Below are 21,252 nucleotides of genomic sequence, written 5' to 3' on the forward strand. Positions count from 1 at the left end.
TCCCCACCTACACCCTCTCCACCTATCTTCTTTACTCTCCATCTTCGGTCCGCCTCCCCCTCTCTCCCTATTTATTCCAGTTCCCTCCCCCCATCCCCCTCTCTGATGAAGGGTCTAGGCCCGAAACGTCAGCTTTTGTGCTCCTGAGATGCTGCTTGGCCTGCTGTGTTCATCCAGCCCCACATTTTATTATCTTGGAATCTCCAGCATCTGCAGTTCCCATTATCTCAGGCCAAGCAGCATCTCAGGAGCTCCTGAGATGCTGCTTGGCCTGCTGTGTTCATCCAGCCTCACATTTTATTATCTTGGAATTCTCCAGCATCTGCAGTTCCCATTATCTCCAATGTTATAGCCATTTCTTTTTGATTTTGTTACAATATATAAGTAGTGTCCTGTCATTTTGTTGGCAATTAACTCTCTTCTGGTTGGATTAAAATGAAACTGAAACAAAACAGCAACCCCTCCCCTTTAAATCTGGGGTCCTTTCCAACTGGAAAGGGGAAATTGAAGGACCCAAAATTCATCAATTTTAGAAGTCACGTTTGTTCCCCTTTTCTAGGGTCAGTTTAGATTCCCTGGCTGTGTGTTTCTTGTTAGGAACAGACACAGACCTTCTCGTGTTTCAAGAACCTAGAACTGAGTGTAAAGTCACAACACTCCTTACAATTCGCAGCTGAGAGAAATTCTCTTCCTGCGTTTGCTGGGAGGCGTGTCACCGGAGATTCTAGTCCTCCAGTATCCCATCGACCTAGCAGTTTGGACCTTTTCCTCCTACACCACGGGTAAAGTTGTAGAGAGTTCGGATCCTGCAACATCCGGATTGCTGAGAGGTGGATTAATCTCAACGTGTAATCTGAATGGTGCAAATTAATTGAGTCAAGAGTGTAAGGCGTACCCCGGTGTCTGGTTTTCACTTAAAGATCCTAACTCTGTGTAATTGTACACTTTAATTCCCCCACTCCAGGGGCTTGGAAATGGCCGAGGTGTTCAGCAGCGAGGTTTTCCTCGCATACTCTACCTACAGCACCATCGTGTTGCTGAAGATGCTGTTGATGGGACCCCTGACGGCATACTTCAGGGTCACACGGAAGGTAAGATCTAACAGTCAGACTTAAAGTAAATCAGCTAAAATGGCATTTCGCTCCGTTGTTTCTTTTGCACTTCCCCAAATCGGCAGGAACTCCTTTTGTGCTTTTGCAATAGTTTGAGGGAAAATGAAGTACTTCTCAGACGCTAGCAGTGATTCAGTCTGCGGTTTAAAAGATGTGTGCACGTGTGTATTATCACGCATAGAACGTCGAACAGTACAGGCCCTTCGGTCCACGATGTTGTGCCGAACTTTTACCCTAATTCTAAGGTCTAACGCCCCTACCTTATACTATCACCCATATGCCTATCTAATAGCAGATTAAATGCCTCGAACGTACTTATTTCATTAGGTAATCTTTTATGTATACGTACAGTTACTGAGAAGCAGTTCTGTACAGTCTTTGCACATGAAAAACAAACGTTGGAGCTTATCTTTCCCTGAGGTGCAAAACTTACTTATGCAGTACAGTATCTTCATACATTTGAGGCACCGAGAGGCTCTGATAACTGAACGGACTCCTGTTGTACTTTGGCAGGACTAAGGGCTGTGTTTCTGTGTCTGATTCAGTCTCACTGCTTTTCTATGTGGGTTAGCTTCTCCTGTTCCAACCACCTGGATGATCTCATTCTCAACTCTGCTTTGTATCCGCTGCTTGAGCTAACGCTGTTTTCTGAATCGGTTTGCCCCCAACCCTAATCTCTGAACACCTGGGTGTCTCATTCAATTTGCTGCTTTGCTATCCCTCTAACTGGCTCCTGCCCTGATTCTGGGAACGTGCTCAGCCGTTTCCACGTACTGGCACTGCCCCACTCCCAGATGCTAAAGTATTTCTGCTTATCACCCCAATGCCTTCCCTGTGCAGACTCCACAATCTACAGAAGTAGAGGGCTGGCCGGCCCTCTGTGCACCCAAAAAGCAGTTGTTATTTCTTTTCTAGCCTTTCAAAAATCCCTGGTGTAATTCAACTTATAAGCTTCCTTTTTTCTCTGATAACGACCATTTCATCGAAATTGCCACAATCCTGTGACCACTGAAGTACTCCATTAATTCAATCCCGAGAAGCTTTTACTCATCCATTTTACCACACCCGCTCGATACAACATTTTTTTCATTGTATTTTTGTGACAGGATACACATGACAATAAATAAATCAAATTAAATTAATCTCTTCCTTGATGTCATATTCAGTAAACCTCATGACCTTAACTACCAGTGGCTGTACATTCCTGAACAGGTCTTCTGCTCCTACATCTTGTAGTCTTATCTATAGAGGCTGAATCATTAGGTTAATTCAAGGCTGAGATTGACTCACCTAGAAGGGAATTGATAAAAATAGTGAAAATGCATGAAGGTGGAGTTGAATGACAGGGTAGACTTGATGAGCTAGCCTTTGCTCACGTGACTCATAGTCACTCCCAAATAAGTACTCTCTAAGCCCTGTTTGTTACATCAGTGTTTCCAACGAAAGTAATTTTTTTTCAACCCCTTACTTCAACTTAACTCTAAACTCTGTCTATCCTCACATCCCTTTCACCTCACCTCCCCCCATCCTCCGTCACGTCGCACACTAGCCATCTTTGTGATCAAAGTCATTATTCTTCTGAAATAAGAAGTGGTGTTATGTGTAATAATATGTTTAGTATCATTGATATTTGTATCATTTACATTTTTCATTGCTGATTTGTGCCATACAAGCAGCTAATAGTGACCATATTTGACAAGGAACAATCTAACTATATCTTCCTTTGACAGTAATCACTGAATTTTCTGCCGTCAACATTGTGGGGTTATCAATGACCAGAGATAGAACCAGCTGTTTAAATATGTGTCTATAAGATCAGGTCAGAGGCTGGGAATTCTGTGGCGAGTAACCCCTCATCTGTATCCCTGAAACTCGACCACCACCTACAAGGCACAAGTCAGGAGTGTGATGGAATACTGCCTGCCTGGATGGATGCAGCTCCAATAACGCTCAAGAAACCTAACACCATCCTGGACAAAGCAGCCAACTTGAATGACACTCCACTCCATATTCACTCCCTTCACCACTGACGTACTGTGGCAGAACTGTTAACCACCTACAAGATGCACTGCAGCAACTCTCCAAAAAAAAATGCAATAACACTTTCCAAACCTGTGAATGGTGTCACCAAGAATGATAAGGGCTGTAGGTAGATATCCAACATCCTGACTTAGACCCTGATAGGATATTCCTTCAGTATTATTAGATGAACATTCTGGAACACCCTTCTAACAGTACTATACCTCAATATGATGGACTATGGCAACTTTAGAAAGTGGTTTGTGGAAGGTTTATGTGCAGTTTTGGTCTCCTGTTGTAGGAGAGGGTGCTCTTGCTCGTGAGGGAGTGCAGTGAAGATTTACCAGTCTGATTCCAGGGACGGTGGGTCTGACGTATGAAGAGAGAGTGACTAGGTTAGGCTTGTTTTCGCCTTCTGGAAGGCAATAGGGGATGGCCAACATAACCAGTGACAACATGATCTTGTGGGGGGAAAATAAAGAGTCAGAATTTATTCAGTATCTCTTCAAAGTAGGTGTATACAAAACCATGATTTATTTGGTTGTTCTGTGTCATTAAAGTGCATTTTTTTTAAAAAGGTGCATGACTAGTTTCTTACAGCATTAACTTTTTTTAACAGCATTTTGCTTTCTATTTAGTGTTTGAGCTAAACCTTCTATAGTAACTACTAATTTAATGGACAAGTTAATATTTTCCCTTCCAGTGGATTTGTGAATTGTGGCTCACAGTAGGTTAGAACATTTTATTAAGAACAATATCATAGATTGGAGGAGGCTATTTGGCCCTTCAAGCCTGCTCTGCCGTTTTTCACAACCATGGTGGGTTGTCCAACTCAATAGCGTAATTCTGCTTTCTCCCCATTACTTTTGTTCCCATTCACCCTAAGCACTGTATCTAATCACCTCTTGAATACACTCAATATTTGACATCAGCTACTTCCTGTAGTAATGAATTCCACAGGCTCACCACTCTTTAGATGAAGAGATGTCTCCTCATCTCCACCCTAAATGGTCTATCCCAGATCCTCATACTGAGATCTCTGTTCTGGACATACCCACCATTGGGATCATCCTCCCTGCATCTACCCTGTCCAGTCCTGTTAGAATTTTAAGTCTCTGAGATTCCTCCCCTTCACGTGTCTGAACTCTTGTGAAAACAAGCCTAACCTAGTCACTCTCTTCATACGTTAGACCCACCATCCCCGGAATCAGACTGGTAAATCTTCACAGCACTCCCTCAAGAGCAAGAGCATCTTCTCTTAGAACAGGAGACCAAACTGCACACAGTATTCCAGATGTGGTCTCACCAAGGCCCTGTATAACTGCAACAACACTTCCCTGCTCCTGTACTCAATACCTCTCCCAATGATGGCCAGCTTACCATTTGCCTTCTTTACTGCCTGCTGCACCTACATGCTTACCTTCAGCAACTGGTGCACAAGGAGATCCAGGTCCCACTTCACACTTCCCTCCCTCAATTTACAGCTATTCAGGTAGTAATCTTCCTTCTTGTTTTTACCTTTAGGGGTAAGGTGTCTTTAAGAAAATCCCTTCAGCTCTACTGGATTTACAAAGTAGAGCAGCTTTTAACTTGGTGTGTCACTTTTTATAGCAATTGTTATCCAATCCTTATGGGGAAATGCTATATATGGACACCCCAACATCGGCTAGAGACATGTTGCAGGTGCTAAGGATAGTCCGTACCTCTATTGTAACTGTCCTTAAATACCCAGCTCCACTTCTCTGGGCTAGGCTTAAGTTCACCAATAAGCTTGTTTTGAATTGTGATCTACTTAGTGAATGGTACTTGAGCTGTTGAGGTGCTAGTGTGATTTGTGTGCAATAAGTCAGAGCTATATGTGCACAGAATCTAACTGTTGAGGCTGTGATTTTTGATAGTAAGTTGTCTATTCAGAACCTAAGTACTGGATCTATAAACTGAAACAGTGATAGGTTCAAGAGATCCCAGAATATAGATATGCATGTCAGAAGAAATAGTTTGTAGTCTGAAACCGGCCTACATATGTAGTTATGGATACATGATGGGGTGTGGTCCATTAACCAGTAAGAATTTACAACCAATTTTCTGAACAGGTCTTTGTCAATCCTGAAGATGCCAATGCACATGGCGCCAAGGATGAAGAATCCAAGAAAATGTATTTGAGGACTGATCCGGATGTGGAACGTGTGAGGAGGTGGGGATTGTTCTGGCATTGGTTTAAAAACTTGTGTCCGTAACACTGCTTTCACTGACAATTGATCTACATTTGTGGATATCAATTTTACACAATTTAATAACTGTTTAGCATGCTATTTAATACATGATTAATCTAAAAATGCTTGGTAAACTTAAATGAAATCTGCAGCTCATATTAAGTTTTTAAAAAAAATTGAAGGGTTGACATTTTCTGCATTCTGCTCAGACATTTTTGTGTGTTTCATATATGACTGAATTCTGGTTGATTAATTATATATGGGAGGCTTTTATTAATTCTGAGCACATTCATTATCTGTTCCTATATTAAATTACACTTTAGTAATTCATTCCATATTCCTTCACTGTAAGGATGGGATTGCTAACTTACATTTGTTTGAATCAGCTTTCAGTGTTTGCTGCCTGTTTTTGCTCTCTGTAGATGTCATCAGAACGACCTAGAGAACATTGTTCCATTTGTTGGCATTGGTCTGTTGTATGCCCTCTCTGGCCCTGACCTGACTACAGCTGTAATGCACTTCAGAATCTTCGCTGCTTCCAGAGTCTTCCACAGCATTGCTTATCTGGTTCCTCTTCCCCAGCCATCACGTGGCTTGAGCTGGATAGTTGGGATGGGAGTGACCTTTTCAATGGTTTACAGAGTGCTGAAGGCAGGAGTGCACCTTTGAAAGCATTGATTAACACAGCATTCTCTTTCCAAACCATTTTTTTGTTCCACTCATTCTGTTCAAGTTTAGTCTCTGTAATCATGTTGATTAAAATGCAAGTATGAAATGTAATTCATAGGTGAAAATGAAGGGGAAACGGAAGACAAAACAAACTCTCTAAGCCAGATTTAACTTAGTACTTGTGTGTGTGAGACTAGCCAGTGTCTATTTTTTTTTCTTTTTAAGTGGTTAAACCTGTTTTGGGACAAGTTTCCAAGAGCAATTAGAACAATGACAATTTGGCAGTTGTACAGTGTCTGATCAACAAATGGCTCTGCAATGATTTAAATTAATATCAAACACATCTTGTGTGAATTAATTGCACCGTCAGGCATCCCTCCATTTTGCCTTCTGGCTCATTAAAGGGGTCTTAACTTTGCAAATGCGTAATTAGTACTGGTGCGCTGTTGATCCGGTTTTCAATCCTCCAGTATGTGCTGACTACTTTTAGTGGGGAGGTAGATGGCCCACTGACCATGCCCTGCAGCAAAAGATATTTTCTGTTCTGTTCATAAATGTTATAGCAGCAGGTGGTACTTCATCCACAGCCTCCTGGCTCAGAGCTAAGGGCACTGCCACTGCTCCACAACAGCTTCAGCCACAGCAAAGAAAAATAGATGAAGTAAAGAATATCTGTGCATGAAAGATGAAGTATGTTGCTGGTTTAAGTTAGTGCTGATGGTTACGGCTACTTTGTCATAGAACAGGGCTGGGTGGCTTCACTCTTAAGAGATTGGTTAAAGGCATGCAGTATTAAATAGCATAAATGGTGTTTGATCTCACTTGCACAATTGAAATGTTGTCATTTTTATCTTGAAAACCAGCAGACAGCAAAGCATTAATTTGGGAGCCGTAGAATTTTGAACTTCCTGGTTTATTAGGTGCAAAGTGCAATGTTCTGATCTGATAGGAGTTTGAATTTTAGATTAAATAAAGTTGACTGCATAATGTGACAAAATCAGAACAATCCTAGATGTTGTGCTTCACAATCCGTGATTATAGAAAGTTAAATCTTTTCAATCATGTGTTGTTTTAAAAAGATGTAATGTACCCAGCCCCCTTACTGTGCTGTTCTGTGCGTATGTTGCATTGAAGTGAAATATATCTTAAATTTACATCTTGTTTAAACTGTTTATGAATTAATAAATGTGCAGTACACATTAAGCCTTCACACTTCTAGTCTGAATGATGACTACAGGAGAGTAGCTAGCTAGTCAAAATGTTGAATGCTTCTACAGTGGTTTCCCAGTCAAAAAGCCGTAGGTTTGTCTCCTATCTATCAGAGTGTAAAGGTCATGACAGATGGAGAGATGATCTGTGAAGTTCTGTAACTGTTGCAAGTCGAGTGGTTTTGCAGCAGGTGCTGTTCAGACCATCGCAGATGATCTCCTAATTTTGTGGTGCTTTCTAACTGGCTTTAGTCACATCCTTTTTGCAACCCCCCACACCCAAAAGTCCTGCCCTAGAGGTCTGGAAAGATGGGCTAGGATTCATGGCGTCCCTCACCTCTATTAAATTTGCTGTCTGTGAATGTTTGATGGGGATTAGACCTTACAATTGTACTGCTTGCCGTGGATCATGTGACACTTCTCAAAATGGCACTAATGACCCCATCTCCACCGGGGATAACAGAGAATTAAAAATAAACACTTTAAGGCATCTCCTCAGTTGTAACTTACTTAAACTTGTTGTTTTAGTGTTGATTTTTGGGCTGGTAATGGGTTATGATTTTATAAAGCTATGCTTTAAATGGAATTGCATTTTCTGTAGTTCTGACAAGTTTTCTTCATCACACATTTCTTGTTATATTCTACTTCATATTAATAAACACTTGATTGAAATCTATTTTGTGGTTATGTTTTAATAAACCAGAACCTGCTTTTTTTAGAATTTACTTGGATACCAGTTGAGAAAGTGAATATACCTACAGATATATTTTTACTGTTTTAAGAAAAAATGTATAAATGAACGGGGAGAGCAGATGGTTGTTATGAAGAGAAGTGATGATGATGACTTATTAAAAGCTGAAAGCCTTGTCTGAGTTGTGATTCGCTGAAGGTGCTACAATATATCGTGGTATAATTATTCTATTCTTTTATTACATCTGAAACAGTTTTTATTGTCAATGTTGTTCGGGTACAATGGTGGGTAGGCTGTAACAATCCTGGCTATATCCTCAACAAATTAAATTATGACAATAGTAACTTATTAAATTCCCATTCAATTACACAGTTTAAAAACAGATTTTGATAATGACCAGGCAATGTTATTTGGAGTTTATTGCATATGTCACTTCTCATGTACAACCTTGAAGCCCTTGATTGGCTGCAATGCACTTTTAACAGCTGGTCACGAAAGATGCTATCTATGTGCAATCCATTCTAGAGCAGAATTTTGCTGAGATACAGAAATCACAGATGGGGTTACAGGATTGCCTCCTGGTGCTCATTGAAGCATTGAGATCTGCTGTGAACTGTTACTTCATTTTACTCAAAGTGTTGAGGTTCAGTGTAAAGTTCTATACTTGCTAGAAGACTGGCTGAGAAGGCCAGATTTTGGGGGGGAAAGGAAGGTGGAGGATTGAGTTATGAATCATTAATTTTAAAATAATAGATTAAACTCAACAGTTTAGTGAGCTAAACTAGAATAGTCTAGGAGAATAATGACAAACTAAAGAAATTTGGAATTTTGTGTGTTGTTGACAAATGATTCATGCTGTTTTGTGCTTTTTGGTTGTGCGTGCATCAGGACAGTCACAAGAATACCAACTTTGAAAGGGAACAATGTGCACGTAAAGAGTGCTGATTGGTTGAGGCATTACCATGGAGAAAAAACCTCAGTTCCCCCACTGTTTTATTTAAGAAAATCATAATGCCTGGACTTGTCCTTTACACAGGAACCCGTCCCTTTTACCCTGTGATCGATTAAGTGCAGCCTTTAGTAAGTGTAATTAAGCCTCTTTGAAGCTTATTGATTGGTTGTTAGCGTAATTCTTAGCTGACCCAGGATTGTTCAGTAAATGCAGTCATAGACCCACAACATTTATATAGGTTCTGAGCTTTGCAAGCGAGGACTGGTTGTGTGTTCAATACTCTCTGTGTTGTGAACAGACGAAGGGACATGCTCCAGTCATTGTATGTCCCAACGTATGAAGCACTGACACTAAAATTTCTATCCCATATTAATCATTTACCTGATGGAAGAATATCTTTTTGGCATGAAGTCAGTATCTTCTTAGTGCAAAATACTAGTTAGCAGGAGCAGTATAAAACTGTTGACATTGCCCATTGTTCATATTAATTAGGGGTGTTTTACTCATTCAGGGCAATTTGGTGGCCTTGGGCATATACAGCAGCACGTGTGATGAGCAATGATCAGGATAGCCTTAATCCCACAGGACAACCTTGTACTCAAATTTTAACATTGTGCTTGCATGTCAGAGACCACCTGAACAAAGCAAAGTGGAAGTGGATGGAAAGAAAGAAACGGGTACAAATGAACGATAAACAGTACGAAAATAACAAAGCACAGTAGGTGAGACAAAAACATAAACCAGAGCTGCACTAGCTTGCACAATGAAAAAATGGCTGAAGATCCTTTGACAAGATTGCAGATATCAAAATCTAGTTGATACGGGAGGAATAGAAAATTACAGTGCAGATACTTTTTCTGATGTTTGAGTGATTCTATTTCAAAATTGTGGAATCATATCTGGATGTGATGTAAACTGAAATTCTGGCTTATAAACTGCAGTGCTCCATGGTTGCATTCTGCATAATAGCAAATTGATTGTGCACTTTCTAACATTGCCCTTTTGTACCTGCAATAACTTCCCAGCTTATCACTAGAGCAAATGTCAGAGCGTAATATAGAAACACAGTGACAGAGCCAAATGTTTGATGACACAGATACTAACCAGGAGGAAAATTGTGTGTATAATGGGTGATCCTAGATTTAAAACTCCATTCACAAAAATGCACAACTTGTGATTCCCAGTTCAAATTAATGGGAAAGTTATGGATTACATTTTATAAAATGCATTCCCTGTCCACACCATCCCTCTCAGCTGTGTTATCAGTTCTGTTGACCGTAAATATAAGAGTCGCTCAGTGTAGCTGGAGAGAAGAATGTACCATTGAGGAAGCTGAATTTCTGAAGAAGGGTCTAGGCCTGAAACATCAGTCTTCCTGCTCCTCCGATGCTGCTTGGCCTGCTGTGTTCATCCAGCACTACGCCATGTTATCTCAAAAGCTGAGAGTAATCTCTGGTTTGCAGAGTGACAGGGAATGAGGTGCTTTGTTTTCTACCCTTCTCACCCTGACAAGGTGTGGAAAAGAGAAGAACTTTGTTATAGTCAGCACTTACCCCTATTGCCCCAACTCCAAAATCAACACAGAGTCGGCCTCTCTCACCCACCATGCCCATCTGCAGTGCTCAGTTCAACCTACCCAGCCTTTGACCATGTTGCCAGTCTTTAGCCACACCTCTGACCCCGCAGTCTCAAGTTGCCTTGGGTATGTCTCTGTAGAGCCATCAGTGCATGTGCAGACAGTGACATTATTATACACAGAATGTAATGGCTTCGACTGGGCATGTGCAGATGCATTCTAACTCATGGGCGTCTGACACCAATAAATGACATCAAAGGGTCAAATTGCACATGCATGTCTGACGGACATCCGTGCGTTCATTTCAATTACTCCAAAGTAAAGTGAGTGTTGGTCCTCTAGGGAGAAAGAGTGAGAGAATTGGGAAGTAATTGTAGATAGCCAAGAAATGGTGTATGAAATGAACAAATTGTTTGCGTCTGTTTTCACTTTAGAGGATGACAAAATCATTTGAGTATCAGTTGTAACTCAGAAACTGGAAGGGACCTGGTGAAATTGCAGTAACTGGTGAAATGGGTAGAGGTGTGGCCTGGCAAGACTCTGGATTGAGATGGACCTCAACCGAGGGTCTTAAAAGAGCTGGCCAATGAACTATTAGATGCTTGAATGCTAACTTTTCAAATTCTGTGATTTCAGGAAACTTTTTGTTAGACTTGAATGAAGCAAATATAACGCATCTAGAAGGGAAGTTGGCAGGGAACTGTGGGCTGTTGGTTTTTGCATTTGTCATGGGCAAGGGAAATTATGTTTGATCAATTTGTTGGGAGTTCGTTGAAGGGATATTATGCTTTTCTAGGTAGTTCTACTCCCAAAGGGTACAGTGATTTCATAGTGACTGAATACAGGCTGGCCTGATCTTGTTTGTCCCATCGAATTCTTGCTACAACTGGCAGAGATGGACGTTTTGTAATCAACAACATCCATGGAGAGAGAGAGCAAGCTAATGTTTTGAGTCTATTGATTCTTCATCAGAACTGAAGCAAAATGTGGAGGGGACAGCATTTATGCTATTGCTGGGGGCGTGGGGCAATGGGGGTGGTGGGGTGTAGAGTGCTGGTGGAAAAGGATCTTGATAGTCCAGGTCACGTGATTAGAATGTGCAGACGACACTAAGGTTGGTGGAGTTGTGGATAGTGACGAAGGATGCTGTAGGTTGCAGAGAGACATAGATAAGCTGCAGAGCTGGGCTGAGAGGTGGCAAATGGAGTTTAATGCAGACAAGTGTGAGGTGATGCACTTTGGTAGGAGTAACCGGAAGGCAAAGTACTGGGCTAATGGTAAGATTCTTAGTAGTGTAGATGAAAGTTGCCACCCAGGTTGACAGGGCTGTTAAGAAGGCATACAGTGCTTTAGCTTTTATTAATAGAGGGATCGAGTTCCGGAACCAAGAGGTTATGGTGAAGCTGTACAAAACTCTGGTGCGGCTGCACTTGGAGTATTGCGTACAGTTCTGGTCACCGCATTATAAGAAGGATGTGGAAGCTTTGGAAAGGGTGCAGAGGAGATTTACTAGGATGTTGCCTGGTATGGAGGGAAGGTCTTACAAGGAAAGGCTGAGGGACTTGAGGCTGTTTTCATTAGAGAGAAGGAGGTTGAGAGGTGACTTAATTGAAACATATAAAATAATCAGAGGGTTAGATAGGGTGGATAGGGAGAGCCTTTTTCCTAGGATGGTGACGGTGAGCATGAGGGGGCATAGCTTTAAATTGAGGGGTGAAAGGTATAGGACAGATGTCAGAGGTAGTTTCTTTACTCGGAGAGTAGTAAGGGAATGGAACGCTTTGCCTGCAACGGTAGTAGATTCGCCAACTTTAGATACATTTAAGTCGTCATTGGATAAGCAGATGGACGTACATGGAATAGTGTAGGTTAGATGAGCTTGAGATTGGTATGACAGGTCGGCACAACATTGAGGGCCGAAGGGCCTGTACTGTGCTGTAATGTTCTATTTCTATTTCTTAACAATGGCGCGTCTGAGTGCCAGATCTGAAAGGATAGACTGTCCCACTGGAGTGGAAGGAGGGGAGAGAGGACATAGTGACAGAGAATGTAATCTAAAAGAAAGGGAAGGAATGGGACTTGGCTCACAATTTGAAGGTGTTAAACTCAATATTAAGTCCAGAAGGCTGTAAAGTGCCTAGCCTGAAGACGAGATGTTGTTACTTCAGTTTGCATTGTGATTCACTGGAACACTGGGGCATGCCGAAGGCAGACACAGGGGCATACAAGCATGACGCTGTGTTAAAACGAACGGCTATGGTCAGTCTTGCTTGTGCACAGATGGCAGGTAATCCACAAAACAGTCACCCAGTCTGTGTTTGGTTTCTCCAATTTACAGTAGGCCCTATTGGGTCCAGTGAATACAATACACAAGATTGGAGGAGGTACAGGTGAAATGCTGCTCCACCTGGAAAGACTGTGTAGGCCTTTGGGCGGTGAGCAAGGAGTGGATGAAGGGGTAGGTGTTGCACCTTCTGCAGTTACATGGGAAAGTGCTGTGAGGAGGGTGAGTGGTGCTGGTGGTCGTGGAATGGACTAGGGACTTGACTGGAAGGAACGATGGCTGCAAAATGCAGACAGTGGAAGTGATGGGAAGATGTGCTTGGTGGTGATGTTCTGCTGGAGTTGTCAGATATGGCAGAGAATGATCCTTTGAATGCAGGGCCAGTGGGATGAAAGGTGAGGACAAGGGAGCCTGATCACATTGTTGTGAGTGATGGGAAGGGAGAAGGGCGGAAGCAAGAGTGATAGGTTGGATGCGTTTGAGGGTCCTGTCAACAGCTGTGGACAGGCAACCATGGCCATGGAAGAAGCAAGCCATGTCTGCAGTGCTGTTTTGGAAGGTGGCATCATCTGAACAGATGTGATGTAGGCGAAGGAACTCGCAGCATGGGTTGGAGTCCTTGCAGAATGTGAGGAGTGAAGAGCTGTAGTGAAGCATGGGAGTCGGTGACTTTGTAGTGGTTGGCAGTTTATTCCCCAAAATGGAAACAGAGAGGTCAACGAAAGGAGGGGAAGCATTGGAAATGGATGATGTGAAAGTTATGGAGGGGTGGAAATCGGAGGCAAAATGAGCAAATTTTCAACGTCCTGATGGGAGCATGAAGTGGCACCAAAGCAGTTGTCAATGTACCGAGAAAAGAGTTGTGGGAGGGGGGCCAGTGTAGGACTGGAACAAGGATTTTTCCACATACCCCATAAAGAGGCAGGCATAACTGGGACCCATATGTGAGTGCCTATAGCCACTCCTTTAGCTTAGCAGAAGTGAGATGAATTAAAAGAGAAATTGATCAGTGAGAGAACAAGTTCAGCCATTTGGAGGACAGCGGAGGTGGACAGGGTTTGTTGAGGCCTCTGGTTGAGGAAGAAGGCCAAGAGCTCACAAGCTGTCATGGTGGAGATATATGGTGATTGGATATCCATGGTGAACAGGAGGCAGTTAAGGCCAGGGAACTGGCCTGCTGAGATCTCCAGCATTTTTGTTTACAATACAGATTTCAGCAGTAATTTGCTCCTATATTTTCTAATCAACCTGTTCAGAGATGTTTTGCACACATCTGGAGCAGGTGGGACATGAATCAGGGTCAAAGCTTGATGATCTGAAACAAATTACAAGAATTAAAGCTGAAGCAACAAAGTTAGCATATAATCGTTCCTTGTGATTTATCCAAATGCCCAGGATAATCAAATGGATTTGACCTTAAAACAGTCTGCTGGAAGGTCTCCTGAACCTGATTTGAGTCCCATTTCATTATCTGATCTGTTTTTCATGTTGTTGAGAAGTAGCAGTTTTTTTTCCCCAAAGTGTGTACTGTCCATGTGAGAAAAGAATACATTTACACAACACTTTCCTAGCGAGTTTTGAGAAGATTTGTAGCTCAGGTTGAGGTTCTGGATGTGAGTTTGCTCGCTGAGCTGGAAGGTTCGTTTTCAGACGTTTCATCACCATTCTAGGTAACATCATCAGTGAGCCTCCGACGAAGCGCTGGTGTTATGTCCCGCTTTCTATTTATCTGTTTAGGTTAGAAAGCGGGACATAACGTAACTAAATTGCCTACTCCTGCTTCCTAGCTTTTCAGTGTACTACGGGAGACTTCCATCTTGTGGGCAAAAACTGTAGCAGTTCTGCATGAGGTGGTACGTTAAATATTGTTACAAATGTACACCAAGTACTTTTCCCCAGGGCAGGATTGACTGCCATGAGGGGTCATAGTTTTGAGGTGTTAGGAGGAAGGTATGGAGGAGACGTCAGAGGGAGGTTCTTCACCCAGAGAGTTGTGAGCGCATGGAATACTTTGCCAGTGGAAGTCGTGGAAGCAGAGTCATTAGTGACATTTAAACGACTGCTGGACATGTACATGGACAGCAGTGAATTGAGGGGAATGTAGGTTAGGTTATTTTATTTTTGGATTAGGATTATTCCACGGCACAGCATCGTGGGCCGAAGGGCCTGTACTGTGCTGTACTTTTCTATGTTCTATAACACCAGCGCTTCATCGGAGGCTCACTGATGATGTTACCTAGAATGGTGACGAAACATCTGAAAACTAACCTTCCAGCTCAGCGAGCAAACTCACATCCAGAACAACATTTTCCACATTTACTAATAGTTTTCTTAAATTTCCTGCCATCTTAACTGGAAAACTTCTTTTTACATAATACTTTTGCAACTGCCAAATGGACCAAATCACTTTACAGTCAATTAAAGGACTATTTATAGTGTTGACATTGTTGTAGCTTAGGAGTCATGCCAGCCAATTTTCTCTTTGCAAACTCACACAAACAACAATGTGGTAATAATCATATATGTTTTCTGTGGTAAATATTGACCAGGGGACTGGGGATAACTCTTCTTTGAAATTGTGCCTGACCTGGCTGATGGACCTGTGTTTAGTATCTCATCAGCAGATGCAACAGTGCAATACTCAGCTGGAGAAACAGCCTTTCTTATTTTAATAAACAAGAGGGAAATTGAATACAAAAGGTTATGCTTCAGTTTCACAGGGCACAGATGGGACCACACCTGGATTACTGCACATAGTATTGGGATGTTGGTTGACTGGATGGTAGGTTTGTGATGCAAAGTGACACCAGCTGTGTGGGTTCAATTCCTATACAAGCTGAGTTCACCATGAAGGCCCCAACATGACCCTTGCCTGAACTGTGTCGTCCTCAGGTTAAGCCATCATCAACTGTCTCTCTTTGAGAAGTGAACGGGGTTAGGGCAATATGCAATTTTTGTCACCTTATCTGAGGAAAAGTATAAATGCATTGGAAAGCGCAAAGAGAATGTTTGCTCGACTGATACTTGGTGTAAGCGCATTAACTCATGAAGATCAGTTAGATCTGTTTATGCTGGAGTTCAGATGGGTTTGAATCTTTGGTTTTGAGAGTTTAATTTCCACCTTTGCCCTTCATAAGATGTTGAATCCTCCGTTATGATGAATGTTTCAGCTCATTAAAAATAATCACTTTTTTTTGCATTCACCTTCTTCATTATTGATATTTTCTAATGAATATGTTCAGCAATGTTCTTAGGCATCTCTGGTGTATGTGGAACTTGAGCCTGCATCTTCTGTTCCAGAGCTAAGGACACTGGTATTGTGTCACAAGCACCTTTTTTTTGGTAAAGGATCCATGCATTTAAACTCAGAGATAGCAAGAAATGCAGACAGAGACAATCATGGTGTGGAGCAGAAGAAGGGTCCCAACCCGAAATGTCAACTTTCCTGCTCCTGTGATGCTGCCTGGCCTGCTGTGTTCCTCCAGCTCCACACAATGTATTTAAACTCATCCAGAAGGAAGTGCATGGTCTGGCCAACAGGTGGTGCTACATTACCCCAACATTGTTCAACAAGCTTTGTTGACTCATCTTAGTTAGTAAATTTGCCAGTATTTACCAAGGTTTGTACAGAATGAAAATCCATGCATCTGATTTTGCAAACAAAGACCATAAGAAATAGGAACAGGTGTAGTTCAGTCCTTCGCTGACATTCTATAGGATCATAGCTGAACCCACATTCCTCCACATTCCTGCCCTTTCCCTAGAAACCTTGATTCCCCTACTGATCAAGAAACTATGCATAAAGATTCTGCCCCAGACCTCTTCGTCACAAGGATCTCCGAAGACTCACAACCCTCAGAGAGAAGAAATTCCTCCTCATTACAGACTTAAATTAGCACCCCATTTATTCTGAGACTGTGCCCTCTGGTGCTAGACTCTCCCATGAGGGGAAATATTCTCTCAGCATTTATACTGTCAAGTTCCTTTAGAATCCTACGTTTCAATGAGATCACCTCTGATTCTTCGGTCTGAATGCTGGCTACACATGATCAAACAGCAGGCCACCCAGCTCTCATGGTCATAGCCAATGATTGTAATCTCAGATGCACCAAACCCTAATAATCTTTACCCCACTTGCTTTCCAAGAATCTATCTCCTGCACTTCTTGCATCTCCCCAAATTTCTGAAACACCTTCCACAGAAGGTGCAAAACCCCTCAGTTTACTTCCTCCCTCCTCATATCCCAGGGCCCCAGATACATCTTCCAGATGAAGTAACAATTTACCTGCACTTCAGTCAATCGAGTCTAATGCATTCACTGTTCACAGTTTTTTCTCCTCTACACTGGGGAGAAGAAACGCTTTGCAGGACACCTATGCTCTGTCTGCAAAAATGACCCCAAACATCTAGTTGCCTGCCACCTTCAATGCACCACCTTGTTCCATGGCCATTTCTCTGTCTCAGGCTTGCTACAGTGCTCCAGTGAAGCTCAGCACAAGCTGGAAGACCAACACCGTATTTTCCACTCTGTGACCCTGCAGCCTTCAGGACTTCGCTCCATGTCCTTTACTCATCCCCAGACGCCAGCCCTTGTCATCACATGGGCTACTTTCAGCACAGCCAACCTATTTTCACTCATCGATGGTCCCCATTAACAGCTTTTCCCCTTTCCTGATATATCGTTATCCATCCCTTTGTTTGCCTAGAGATAGCAGGAACTGCAGATCCTGGCGTCAGAGACAACACAGTATGGAGCTGGAGGAACACAGCAGGCCAGACAACATCAGAGGAACAGGAAAGTTGGCATTTTGGGTCAGAACCCCTCATTTCTGAAGGCACGTTGACTTTGTTGCTCCTCTGATGCTGCCTGATCTGCTGTGTTCCTCCAGCTCCATACTGTGTTGCCTTTGTTTGCCTAACTGTCTTTCTCTCCTTCTGGTCTCCACCTATCCTCTCAGTCCTTTAAGCACCCCCCCCCCCCCCCAACCACTCACTGTCATACCATCCTTATCTAGCTATTAGTAATTCTGAAGAAGGGTCACTGGATCCAAAATGTTGCTTGTGCTTTCTCTCCACAGACACTACAAGACGTGCTCAGTTTTCTCCAGCAATTTCTGTTTTTGTTTCAGGTTTCCAGCACGTGCAGTTCTTGATTTTATATTATTGGGGATCTATATATATCTGCCTTAAAAATATTCAAGCAGTCTGCTTCCACCCCCTTTACAGGAAAGGAGTACCAAAGACTCATGACCCTTTGAGAGATAAAATATTACTCCCATTTTTGTTTTAAATGGTTGACCACTTATTTTTAACTGGTGACTCCCTTAGTTCTAAGATCTTCCATACGAGGAAACATTCTCTTTGCATACCCTGTAAGGATGCTCATGATCAGATATGTTGGTCTTCTGAATCCCAGGGGATAAAAGTCTAACCTTACAAACCATTCCTCATAAGACAACACACTCACTCACGATATGAGAGATAACGATAATTAGAGCTGGATGAACACAGCAGGCCAAGCAGCATCATAGGAACAGGAATGTTTGACGTTTTGGGTCGAGACTCTTCTTCAGAAAAAACACTCACGATATTAGTTTAGTAAACATTATCTTCACTACTTCGAATGCTTTTGTATCCTTCCTTAAGTTGACCAATACTGTGCACAATAGTCCAGATACAGTCTCATCACTGTCCTGTATATCTGACAACATAACATCACTACTTTTGTATTCCATTCCCCTTATAACGAATGATAACACATATATGCTATGTTGTCCTAGCACAATATCACTAATTTTTCTCGATATATTCGTGTTGTTACAATACTAGCTGCGCTGATGGAATTGTTTTTTCTAAAGATTCTGGTATTTTGAGTTTTTAGTCTGAATAAAAGTTGGGTTATTATCTGCAAAACCTTTTCTTTACATGAGATAGCAAGAACTGCAGATGCTCAAGTCAGAGATGACACAGTATGGAGCTGGAGAAGCACAGCAGGCCAGGCAGCGTCAGAGGAGCAGGAAAGCTGATGCTTTGGGTTGGGACCCTTGTTCAGAAATGGGGAGGGGAAAGGGATCTCAGAAATAAATAGAGAGAGGTGGGGTGGGGCTGGGGAAGATAGGTGGGATGGTTATAAGTAGGGAGTGGTGGGGATTGGTCAATGGGGTGAGAGGGGGATTTTTCCAAGAACAGGAAGTTTTATATTGGAACAAAAATTATGCTGTTTGCATGCCTGTATTGTTTATAATATTACTTTTAAAAAATGAATGAATGTCATTCATTCGGTTTCTAAGTAAAAGTGCTAGTTATAAAAATGACTCGATACTTCCCTTGTGTTTCTGATATTTTGGAGAAGTCTGATTTGATTACATCTGTGAAATTAAAATATTATTTGCTGCTACCTGTAAGATATGGAAATGACAATACAGAGGAAAAATTCTTCATTGTAACTGTGCCTGGAACTTTGTAAGTGGAGGAAAAGGCTGTGAGGGAAATACAGAGGAAAATAATATGGGAAGAGTTGGAGAAGTAAAATTGCAAATAAGGTGTCTAAATCTCTTCACCTTTGTTATTTCAAGAAACAGCGAGTATGGAATTGCTGGAATGTATATGGTGTGATGCGTGAGGATGAAGAAAGCATTGAAATCTAATGGAATATGGCCTGCAGCAGATCATGAAGGCAGCTTACTACCACCCTCTCAAGGGCAATTATGAATGGGCAATAAATATTGACTCAGCCACATCACATGAGTGAATAAAAGTAAACTTAAACAACCTATCTATAATTTAAAAATGTAACGGTAATGAAAGGATGATAATGATGTGAAGAATTGAAGGTACAGTGGGAGCAAGGTAATCGTGGGGGCAATGAGTAATTAGGATATGAGATTAGATTTTCATTTTATAAGGAAGTATGTCTAGATAGCTTAGGGTCAGAGAGACATAGAGATACACAGCATGGAAATGGACCCTTCGGTCCAACTCGCCATGTTGACCAGATATCCAAAGTAAATCTAATCTTATTTGCCAGCATTTGGCTCATATCACTCCTAATCCTTCTTATTCATATACCCATCCAGATACCTTTTAATATTGTAATTATACCAGCCTCCACCACTTCCATACACATATCACCCTCTGCGTGAAAAAGTTGTTCCTTAGGTCTCTTTTAAATCTTTCCCCTCTCACCTTAAACCTGTGTCGTCTAGTTTTGGACTACCCCACCCTGAGGAAAATACTGTGTTTATTTATCCTGCCTATAACCCTCATGATTTTGTAAACCTCTATAAGGTCATCCCTTAGACTCTGGCGCTCCAGGGAAAATAACCCGAGTCTATTCAGCCTCTCCCTATTTTACATTTCTAGCTTTTTCTTGTATTCTAATTTCTTTCTCCCAATTAATGTTTGAGCTATTCTCTGTAATTCTGTATAGTCATCTGACCAGCCACATATCTTTGTGTAATTATACGCTTTTTTCCTACGGTGTTAGGGTATCCTTCATTTCTTTCGTTAAAAACAGATGATGGACCTTCCTTGGATTTTTAAAAATTATTGTAGCGATATATGTATTCTGCACATTCTGAGATATCCCCTAATTGTCTGCCATGGATCTCTATTGACCTCTTCCTTGGCATTATGTGCCTAATCACTTCAGCTAGCTCTGCTTTCATTCCTGCTTGTTGCAGTTGTGAAAGTTTAGATTAGATTTCCTACAGTGTGGAAACAGGCCGTTTGGCCCAACAAGTCCACACCGCCCCTTGGAGCACCCCACCCAGACCCATCCCCCATAACGCACACACCCCTGAACACTATGGGCAATTTAGCATGGCCAATCCACCCAGTCTGCACATCTACGGACTGTGGGAGGAAACCGGAGCACCCGGAGGAAACCCATGCAGACATGGGGAGAATGTGCAAACTCCGCACAGACAGTCTCCTGAGGCTGGAATTGAACCTGGGTCCCTGGCGCTGTGAGGCTGCGGTGCTAACCACTGAGCCACCGTGCCGCCCAAAAAAACAAGTCTTAGGTCCAGCTTCTGCTTTTCAGGCTTAATGTGCAATTCGATAATATTTTGGTCACTGCTCCAAAGGTTGACTTTACTCTGACATCATTAATTAATCCTGTCCCATTACACAATACCAGATCTAATCCTGACCCTACAACCTACTGACTCAGAGGTGAGAATTTACTTACTGAACCACAATCAATACGAGAGAGAGAGAGAGAGGAGAGACTATGTTCTCTGACCTAACGTTTATAAACTTTTAGACAGCTAGCAGGACTGTAAAACAAGCCTTAGTGCAAGAACAAAGCACCAAATAAAATGGCAGTGGTCGATAGAGGCTATCAACTCAGTCTGGAGATATTACCGATGCTTTAAGGGTCTGACTAGGCTCCACCCTCTTCAACTATTTCATCATGACCCTCTATCGAACTTAACACTTCGACTCTGAAATGGTTCATATCTGTGTGTATATAAACCAGAAAAGCATTCACACTTGGATTGGTTAGTGGTGAATGGTAAGTAACA

At 42.1% G+C, this 21,252-nt stretch overlaps 1 protein-coding gene across 4 annotated transcripts; it reads left to right on the top strand.

Moving 5' to 3' along the window:
- Positions 1–585: 585 nt before the first annotated feature.
- LOC125463296 (microsomal glutathione S-transferase 1-like) lies at positions 586–7,897 on the top strand. Of its 4 annotated transcripts, none has more exons than XM_059654676.1 (4): positions 586–782; positions 965–1,091; positions 5,225–5,325; positions 5,767–7,897. In XM_059654676.1, the coding sequence occupies exons 2-4, from the start codon at positions 975–977 to the stop codon at positions 6,011–6,013; spliced, it is 465 nt and encodes a 154-aa protein (XP_059510659.1). In that variant the 5' UTR covers positions 586–782; positions 965–974; the 3' UTR covers positions 6,014–7,897. The 4 variants fall into 4 exon arrangements, with proteins under 4 accessions (XP_059510659.1, XP_059510657.1, XP_059510658.1 ...); XM_059654674.1 differs by having other exon boundaries at positions 715–830; XM_059654675.1 differs by having other exon boundaries at positions 741–860.
- The last annotated feature ends 13,355 nt before the right edge of the window (positions 7,898–21,252 follow it).

Source organism: Stegostoma tigrinum, chromosome 25 (genome assembly GCF_030684315.1).
Source record: "Stegostoma tigrinum isolate sSteTig4 chromosome 25, sSteTig4.hap1, whole genome shotgun sequence".
NCBI lineage: Eukaryota > Metazoa > Chordata > Chondrichthyes > Orectolobiformes > Stegostomatidae > Stegostoma > Stegostoma tigrinum.

What these genes read in the sequence shown, in the direction of transcription:
- LOC125463296 (XM_059654676.1), top strand. Translation starts at nt 975, where the DNA reads ATGGCCGAGGTGTTCAGCAGCGAGGTTTTCCTCGCATACTCTACCTAC. An exon ending in ACTTCAGGGTCACACGGAAG is followed by an intron (nt 1,092 to 5,224) that starts GTAAGATCTAAC and finishes TTTTCTGAACAG; the next exon opens with GTCTTTGTCAATCCTGAAGA. An exon ending in GATGTGGAACGTGTGAGGAG is followed by an intron (nt 5,326 to 5,766) that starts GTGGGGATTGTT and finishes TGCTCTCTGTAG; the next exon opens with ATGTCATCAGAACGACCTAG.